The sequence below is a fragment of the Camponotus vicinus genome, unplaced genomic scaffold (assembly GCF_025532165.1).
Source record: "Camponotus vicinus isolate PSW18456_S1 unplaced genomic scaffold, iyCamVici1.0 SCAF_2, whole genome shotgun sequence".
Taxonomy (NCBI): Eukaryota; Metazoa; Arthropoda; class Insecta; order Hymenoptera; family Formicidae; genus Camponotus; species Camponotus vicinus.
The window spans coordinates 11303603-11313838 of NW_028141956.1; the positions used below are offsets into that span (position 1 = coordinate 11303603).

At 34.6% G+C, this 10236-nt stretch overlaps 1 protein-coding gene across 5 annotated transcripts; it reads left to right on the forward strand.

The window, feature by feature from the left end:
• The first annotated feature begins 277 nt into the window (after positions 1-277).
• Metro (membrane palmitoylated protein 7-like protein metro) lies at positions 278-8529 on the forward strand. 5 transcript variants are annotated; one of them, XM_083091580.1, is made up of 11 exons: positions 278-1032; positions 2042-2328; positions 2718-2849; positions 3294-3320; positions 4507-4674; positions 5114-5185; positions 5263-5387; positions 5466-5590; positions 6188-6472; positions 6786-7129; positions 7337-8529. In XM_083091580.1, the coding sequence occupies exons 1-11, from the start codon at positions 993-995 to the stop codon at positions 7511-7513; spliced, it is 1782 nt and encodes a 593-aa protein (XP_082947706.1). In that variant the 5' UTR covers positions 278-992; the 3' UTR covers positions 7514-8529. The 5 variants fall into 5 exon arrangements, with proteins under 5 accessions (XP_082947706.1, XP_082947705.1, XP_082947707.1 ...); XM_083091579.1 differs by having other exon boundaries at positions 280-1032; positions 6170-6472; XM_083091582.1 differs by having other exon boundaries at positions 291-1032; positions 6296-6472.
• The last annotated feature ends 1707 nt before the right edge of the window (positions 8530-10236 follow it).

Sequence of the window (10236 nt, forward strand, 5' to 3'; positions counted from 1 at the left end):
AATTTAAATTTTTTTTTGCATATACATTCTGCTTCAATTGCATTCTTGCTAATTAATTACATATTTAATATTAATATCTTAGCAAAGTTATAATATTGTTATGGGATTTTTATGATCATACACGTATATGTATATTTTCACAAAATTGTTCTGTTTTCTAAAACCACTGAATAAAACTCGCTAATTATGAAAATATATAATTGTTATTCCTACAAATGACATTCGATCTAGTAGCATGAATTATTTTGCCATTCCAGAGAACTGCTCCGAAATGACCATAGTGGCTCTCGACCAACGCCGTCCCTGTGTGAGCGAAGTAGGGTCAGGTTTCGATGAATTATCCATCTCTTTCCATGACCCATACGTGCCAACGCAAGAGAGAAGGAGACGAGGCTGTCGGGTGAGTCGGGACGCAGCAAAGGCCGAAGAAGGGTGGTGCGCGGTGCGTTACAGCGCCTTTCAACATGGCACCGAGCCGCGTCTGAGTTACGAGAGGGAAATGAGCGAACTTTTGGGGGTGCCCAGCAGTGCCGGGTAGATCGTCCGCGAGGGAAGTTTCTCTCGGCGAGAAAGAGTGCCCTTCTTTGGAGAAGGTAAACCATATCCCGGTGTCGGAGAGAACGACGTAGAAAGAGAATCATGTGGTATCGCACGGGTCAGGCCAATCCGGTAGCGGTCATTCTACCCCGTGTCGAGTGACAGGCTGCTTACGTAACGGATTATTCTCGCTATGATAACGACACTCCAGGCACGAACGCGATACGTCGTGAAGCAGCAGCAGCAGATCAGCGGATCAGCATCGTCGTCGCCGGGAGTGCCGTCGACGCGACGGCGCAGCGTGCGACCCCGACAGAAATAATACGCCGACTCGAATCCTGGTATCGCCGTCTCTGATACCCATCGCTTGAACGGACGCCCAGCGTCGCGACGCCCAGCTCATCCTCAGCCTCCGCCGCGCCGCGCCCCGGGGACACCTGGACCGAGTGCGAATTATGACAGCGGCAGTCATGGAAAACGTTAACTGGGATCCCGGTAAGTGCAAGTAGATAGATGGTTTGAGAACAAGCGACAATGTTTTGAATAATCCGGAATGATGAACAGCGGCATCGAAGGTCTTCACGTGTTGTCGATTATTGACCTGATTGGACGGCATATTGAAATGGGGGTAGCGGTGCTCGAATGAGAGCAAAGTTAACTATTGCGGCAACGTGCTGATAAAGTTTTCATTGTTCTGTAAAAAATAATAGAGAGAGAGAGAGAGAGAGAGAGAAAATTATTGGAGCAGATTGCAAAGTGTGATCCGATATAATTGGAATACTCTTCAAAGACACGTATTAATAAAATGTGTGCCGAGAGAGCACGAACATTGTACGTTATAAATATAGAGCGGGTAAGCCGTAGAGTAAATAAACGCGATCGCGAGTAATGGGACGTGGTCTCCTAATAAAATCATGGCTAAGAGAATACGCCACGTTAGCAGATATTCTAACTACGACTGCACATTTTCGGGTGTTCCAATTTGCTGAATGGATAGGAGGTCTTGGATAAATGCTTTGTGCTTAAAAATTAATTTATTGATCGACGTATATAAGTGGCGACGTAAATCATCATATTCAGATTAAAATACTTATGGAAATATATGAGAGTTTATTATCGTATTATATTTTCTAATTTTAGCATTCTCACATTACGTTTAAATATGATGAACATAATAAATACAATGCAGTATAATAATGACAATATAATATGTAATATGTAATAATGAATAAAATTAATATTATATTTAATTTTAACAGATAAAGTAAAAAGAAAATATAATAATGTTAAAATATAGATTAAATATAAATTGATATATTTATAAATTAAATATATAAATACACAAAAAGAAAATAAAGAAAAAAATTTTTTTAATTTATTTTGTTTTCTCGATTTATACATTTTATAAAAAATTTTATTTTAAAGTTCTCTAAGCATGCATATTAAAATAAATTTAAATGTGTATGTTAATTAAATATTATTTACTTATTGTTAATTATTCCAGCATTGTCCAAGCTGCTAAATTCGCTACAGGAAAACAAATCGGAAATACCTAGTTGTACCGAAGAGGAATTTGGATTTTTGAGCGAATTGTTACAATCGAAGGAACTTAACGCCCTAGTAAACGTTCATAATAAGATTCTCAACAATGTCAAGGACGATAAATTCTTTCCCGTATTGTCAAACTCAATGGATATCGACGTCGAAGTCCTCGATCTATTATCGACCAAAACGCACATCTCATCCGATTACAAGGAACTCTTCCATCTATTACAGAAACCGCATATTCAGGTAACAAAGTACGAGATATTTTGCTAAAATATTTTAAGTTAATCTCTTCAGGCAATAATACGCATATTTGTAATTTGTTTTTTATTTTGAGAAATTTATTTTTACTCTCTTTATAAAAAATAAAATGGAATCATGAATTATATTTTCTTTAATTTTTATTTATTACGTATGTAAATATCTTATAGTAATATATCTTTATTTATGTTTCTTATAATCTTTGTTTATCGCGCCTTTTGCAATCGTCCTATTTATGTAATTGCCTTGAATTAAATTTATTTAATTTTATTTATTTGTTTTTTAAATTTATAATTTATATGAAAACTATTTATGTAGAAAAAATTAATACTTGTGAGAGAATGCGTCTTATCACTTTTTTTTTATTACTAAAGGGTCTTCTTTGCGCTCACGATGCGGTGGCACAAAAGGACTATTATCCGAGATTGCCGGACATCCCATTGGAGGTGGACGAAGACGAGGAAACGGTGAAAATCGTCCAGCTAGTGAAGTCGAACGAGCCCCTGGTACGTCAGATAGATTGTTGAGTCGGCATTTGTGATAACGGTGTCTCTTTCTGAACTATCTTTCACTCGATTAATTCAAGAGTATAAGCAAGAGTGAAAGAAGGAGAAAAAGACCATGGATTCAGTAGTATTCGAATATACGCGTTTGCGTTTGAAGAAGACGCAGAGAAGAGAAAAAATTTGAAGGGATATATTTTATGAAAAATTTGTTTTTTTTTCTCGTCCACATTTGATTGTATATTCGCGTCGACTTGCATGAGACGCGAGGTGCCGCTCCTCAGTATCGGCGTAGACAAACGACTCACGTACTTGCGTATTTAGTTTGCGATTTGATACCGCTATCCATTCTTTTCGAGAGTAATGAGTAGTCTCACGAGTACAAGTGCAAAAAAAAGAGTAACCAAGTAATCACGTGTTTCTTTCATCGTCAAACTTGCTTCGAAGGGCGATGCCGGCGTTGAACCGATCGTGGTAAGTCGCCGTATAGAACACCTATGCTGAAGTATAGAATACCTGTGATGAGAACATCTGATTCCACGTACAAAACTATTTTTTTTATAATTTTGCCGCTATTTTTTTATTTTGCCTCACTTCAAAGAGAGGATCGAAACTGGTAGAATTTTGATGAACGCAACTTTCGTTGTTAGCAAATAAGTGGAAAAATAATAATGCAAGTATATTATGTCTAACAAATCTAAATTAATCAAAATTAAACTGATTTCAAATCCTGCTCTAACATAAATCTCTGGTCACTTCCAATCTTGTTAGCGTATTATGATCGCAGGACATAGATTGAGCTCTAAATAAGGCGTTCTTGTATTTTTGCTTTTTTTTGCATAAATTTGTTGATTTTGCTATTTGCTTCTGTTGCGTCTGTGTATATTTTGTTGAGTTGTTTTCTTACATTTTTACTCGTAAAATAAAATCTGTTGTCATCTTGTATTTATTGTTATTGTTCTGCATGAATGTGTATGTTGAGTATATTATATAAAGTGAAGTTATTTATTCTGTGACAAGATATATTTATTATATATTTTAAAAATATACTTGAATATTTTTTATAAATAAAATTTAAACTTATAAAATTACGTTATATTTGACAAATATAAAAAGACTCATTTACATTTTACATGAAACAATTGTCATAAGATCATAAATAACTGCACTTTATCTATGACGTTTCTCGAGATACAATCACATCTCCAATGTGTTCCTTTTGCAAATAGTTAGAATGCCTATTTCTGTTTATCTCGAGAAATGTAAAGAGATAAGAAAGCAGTTCAAACAACACAAAATACTAAGAGATTTAAGAGTCTTGTAATTGAGATAACTGAAAGATCTTACAATCAACCTTTTAGATATCTTTATGACGTTATTTGGACATTTGTATTATTTAAAAAACGTATCGGCGCGCAATCTTTGTCTATATTTTTGTGTTGCATATTTATAATTTTTCAATCGATCGAGCGAATCATAAAAATTGACAAATGCGCTCCGATTTTATTACAAATCGTGTCATATGCCTTCCTTCACGAAGAGACTTTACTTTATTTTTATTTATTTTTTTAAGAAGAGAAAAAGAAGGCGCTCCCCTAGTACGCGTTCGCGCGCGAGAGATGCAACGCAATGACAATACTAGTTTACACCTTGACATTAGGGGGCGACCATAAAAACCTGTGAAGTCACCGGCAAGATTGTGATCGCGCGGATAATGCACGGTGGTGCGGCCGACAGATCCGGTCTCATCCACGTCGGCGACGAAGTCTGCGAAGTCAACGGAATCAGCGTCGAGGGAAAGACGCCTAGTTTCGTCCTACACATTTTGGTAAAATAAATATTTTTTTATCTCGTTACAAGAGAGCAAATGGGATTACATATGGTCAATGGAATTACTGAAAAATAATGTATGTTTCAACTTTTTTTTTTAATCTAAGAGGAAACAAGAAAATTTAAAAGTCGCGAAAATATGTAAATTATTTATATGTATATGTACATATATATATATATATATATATATATATATATATATATATATATATACCTATATTTATTTTATAAAATAAGAAATACATTATATTTTACGTTTATTGTATGATTTTTTGACAAATTATTGAGAGTAAGGTTACGCTAAATTTCAAAATTTTTTTAAGTTTCTACACAAATGATTTGCTTTTAAGATAATAAAATATTTAACAACAGTTTGAATTTCCTCTCAGATTCTTGAAAGATCGATATTAATAATAATTTTTATACAATTTTTCTAGCAAAATTCAGAAGGGACAATCACTTTCAAAATAGTGCCCGCGGATAGCAAAAGCGGAGTCAGAGAGAGCAAGGTAGAGTCAGTAGATTTGATAATTGCAATCGTATTAGATTTTTGATGCAATGAAACTGAATATGTATAATCATTTAGGTTCGCGTGAAAGCGCATTTTTCGTATGTGGCGGCCGAGGATCCCTATATTCCTTGTAAGGAAGCCGGATTAGACTTCGTCAAAGGAGATGTCTTGCACATTGTCAGCCAAGATGACGCCTACTGGTGAGATATAATTTATTGTCAGAAATATAATTTAAAAACACGCATTCTTTGCGGTAAATTAGAATAATGATTAAATAGGTGGCAAGCCAGACGAGAAGGAGATCGAAATATGAGAGCGGGCTTGATCCCTAGTCGAGCCCTTCAAGAACGTAGGATTCTCTTCGAAAGACAGCAGAAGGAGAAGCCAGACGAAGACAATATAAGTACGTGTTCATAATGGATTTATTTATTCGTTTGAACATTCGCTTTGTAATCATTCATCTCATCGAGTCATATAACATTGCCAAGTATTTCCATTTCCATAATATTTTATTGTGTTAGCGACAGATATCAATTAATGTTGCACGAAGTTCGCAGTTACTGATGTTATCAAAGTAGTATCGAAGTAGATGCTGCTCGGAATACCTTGACGAAAGTTCGCGTTTTTAATCGCTTTGTATATTTTTATTAAAATGTACCTAAATTTTTCATATATTTAAAAAAAATAAACTGAGAAAATAAATTAAAAAGCTTCAATTTTGATACATGAAACGTCAATGTATTCCGAAAACGCTGTTTTAAGGCTGGCTAATGAAAGCTTCATATTAATATTAATGTTTAAGCTAGCGATGTTGCATAATGAATTACTGTTCGTTAGTGACCACCTCAAGTGTACTTTAGGATGAGTCAATGCTCGATTATGTACGCGGCAGACTTGTTCGAGGTGGTTACCCGTTAATTTGGTAAGCTGATCTCGGCTGCGCTTCTTTAATGGATACCCTGACGACCTAACCGTCGGTTAGGCTTGTGTTCTGTTCCAGTGCCTTTGCCCGCATTGTGCCCCCGTCCCAGTACCTCTTTGCACGCCTCGCCCACAAAGTGCAACTTGCAGGGAACTAAAACTAAAAAAATCATGTATGACGCTGCAGAAAACGACGACTTTGACCGAGAAGAGGTACCGACCTATGAAGAGGTCGCGAAACTCTATCCGAGGCCGGGTCTGTACCGACCGGTGGTTCTCATCGGGCCACCGGGAGTCGGCAGGAACGAGCTCAAGAGGCGTCTCATGGCGACCGATACCGAAAAGTATAAGACTCCTGTGCCCTGTAAGTCTTTTTTTCAGGCAATAAATTTATTATAAATAGAAAAATATAAAATGATTAAATTATATAATTATGTAAAGGAAAATTAATTTTTTTAATCTACTTTTTTCTATTTTCCATTTTTTGAAAAATTTATTGAACACATTCAGTGAATCAAATCAATAATTTAAAATAATTAAATCAAAAATTAAGAACTCTAAACAAGAAATACTAAATTTATTTAAAAAATTAAAATAATTTATAAGTATGTAAAAATCATAAATTTATGGAATATTAACATCAACATTTTATACTAAATAGAGCAATTGTTTCGTAGATACGTCTAGACCACCGCGACCAGGTGAAATAAATGGCAAAGAGTATCATTTTGTGACTCGGGAGAATATGGAGGAGGACATCGAAGCTGGAAAGTTTATTGAGTATGGCGAGTACAAGGGGAATCTGTATGGTACCAGTTCCGAAAGTGTCAGTTCGCTCGTGAATGCTGGATATGTATGCCTCTTGAATCCTCACTACCAAGCTCTCAAGATGTTGAGGACACCGCAGTTAAGGCCGTATGTCATATACGTGAAACCGCCAAAGTTCGAAGTGCTGAAGGAAACTAGAAACGAAGCCAGAGCGAGATCGACCTTCGACGAGAGCAATTCTCGAGGCTTTACGGTATGCAAAAGTTATCATTTTTATCATAAGATAACTTTTATTTAATTTTTATTCGACATCAAATTCGCTTATTATTTTTTAATACCATTTAATATTTTTACTTTTATAATAATATAATTTTATTGAGTCCACAATTATAAGAATTCTAAGAATCTATTGAAATTATATTTGTTATTATATTTTGTCATTAATCTTATTCTGTTGTAGGATGAAGAATTCCATGAGATTTTGCACAACGCAGAGAGAATAGAGTTCTTGTACTCTCATTTCTTCGACGAAGTGATAGTAAACGCTGATCTCCCTATGGCATTCGAGCAGCTAATCAATGCGATTCATCGAGTCGAATCTGAACCGCTTTGGGTACCAGCCTCGTGGGTTCAATAAAATGATAGTCTTCGAAGTTCGAGGGACAAAGCATTCAAGGAAGAATGGAAGAGAAAGAGTTTCGTCGTTGAAGATGCGCGACTGCTCGTGATGTGACGAGACGGAGTGTTTCTCGCAACGCTCGACGCTACTTTACTTCCATTTTCGACCCACGAAGGACGCACGTACTTCTCGTTTATCATCTCATCGAGAATTGTAATTTACTATCTAGTTTTTTTATTGCGTCTTTAAAAAGATTTCGTACCTCGAGCGTTTGCGAATCTTTGTCGGTTTCAAAGACGAATTAAATAAAATTTTCTATATTACGGGATGCCATCGTTCGTTGTTGGTAATGGTTATAATCGTGGCGATTCAGCCATTACGATGTCTCCTTGACGACATTGTACTTGTTGTAAATTAAGTAGCCAAATATGAGACGTTGAAGTAATTTCGCAGATATACGATTCAAAGTCGTCCAAGTTCCACAGTCCTTGTTTTCTGGGTAACTATCAGATGTCTTTAGCAACACATTCTACGCATAATCTTAGAATCCTTACTGCCAAAAGCTTCGCTAGTGGCGGGAGATCTCGTATTATACGATCAGACGGGAAGTGACGTAATCTCGTCACGAATCTCTGCGTATCCTATCAACGTGTCATGAAATTCCATTTTTGAGACCACGGAAATCTCGCTCTTTGGGATCAACGCTCGCGAAACGGTAATTGTGTCGAAGTTATCTTGAAAGTTACACCAAAGAAGAATCGTTATCGTGAACGATCTTTGATCTCGATTGTTGTTAATTGTTGCCAAATAAGTATTGTACCTAGAGTGCGATATGAAGAATCGCTCCACTGTATTTATCGTATTTTCCACTCGATCGACATTATAATAACGTTGCTATTTTATTTTATTTTCCATAAAAACGGAATGCCGATATAAGACAAAAAGAAACTGTTTGCACTATCGAATCAACGTTGCATAATTCATCTTTGATGTAAACTCTATATGTTATCGAAATATAGTATTGAACTTTGAAATGTGTGATTATATTAATCCTTTTTCTTATTGTAAATATAATCTGAATGGAAAAAAATTAATTATAGACTATAATTTTAATATTATACATTATACACATATAATACACAGGTATTGTTTCAGAAAAGTCTCATGTACATTCTCATTTTCTGCAACATTTCAATCGAATAAATAAATTAAAAGCATCAGAGGCAATTTTTTCCGAGAAGAATATTTTCCAAGAAATGCTTTTAAGCTTGTTAAATAAAATAGAAGAGACTTTCGTGTGAGTTTGTTGGTTTGACAGCTGATGTGTTCCACGTGCCTTAATTTCGTGTAACAACTTCTTTTTGCGTTTATTATTTCCAAGGTCAGTGACAAATGATTGACAAGTTAACCTAGTCAGCCATCCGGCGAAAAATTACACGGATAAATACGACAAGATTTTGTGCAAAAATATGTGGCCTAGGCACAGTTTTTATTTATCGTAGACTTTCTAAATTCTTATTGTGACAATCTGAAGGAGACGTGACAATTTTTTAAATATTTCTTTTCTTACATTTATCAAATGCAATAACATTAGAATCATTAATTTTAACGATGGATTTTTTATTTTTATCAATTTTGAATACATTAGTGAAAATAATAATTGATACGAGAAAGAAAAAGAAACTTTATCTCACACATTGGAGATGTTTCTTTTTTGTAAATAACATTTTTATATCATTTAGCCAGGATTAATTGATGTATGATCCTCTCATTGATCAAAAAAACATTAGTACTATAGAAGATTAATGACTAATCTCAGCATAATAAACATTCTTTCACTCTTTAGGGGCTAATAGCCCGTCACGAGCAGGCACGGAAACCACTTTACTCTTCGCGCCAACCGCTTCCTCTCGAAATTACAGGCTCCTTCATTGGAAATGCCTACAAATATTGATTCTCAGACGTGGAACGTTCGCGTGCGCGTGCGAGAGTTTACACTTATATCCGCCGCGAAATTTCAGAATTTCTCGAGTAACTTTTCGCATGCATGGATAGCCGTGTTACTTCATTTGTAATGCAATCTCGGATCGCATGCATGCTTTCGTTTTTGCGATTTGTTACTGTTGTCTATCTGTTATTTTGCCTATGGATTTCGTGTATTCGTCTGATTAATATACATGGAAATTTGAAAAAATATGACAAAAACCGTGAAAAAACTGCGACAATTGCGGCATCGAAGAGATTGTAACTCGCACACAAAAATGACAAATCCATATCGAAGAGATTGTAACTCGCACACAAAAATCCACAATTTGCAAGATACGCTTTCTTTGAACATTATGTTGTAATTGTATAATATTAAATAAATTATATATTAAATATTAAATATTTAATATATTATATTATATTATATTATATAATTATATAATATATTATATTTAATATATTATATAATTATATATTAATATGTGTCCCATACAATTTCTTTGTATTTGAATTGTAATTATATTTTTTTTTTAATTCTTGAAACATCTGTCTAAAGATAAATCAATTTTAAAGTAATTGAACAAATATTTTACAAATTATTAAAATATTATGTATATATATAATTTTCAGATACGTGCATAATTATATGTTGAAAATATATTTTAAATTATTATTAAGAATATTAATCAAGTTTATATCTATATTAAAAGTTATATTAAGTTATATAGGTATTTTCTCTCTCTCTCTCTCTCTCT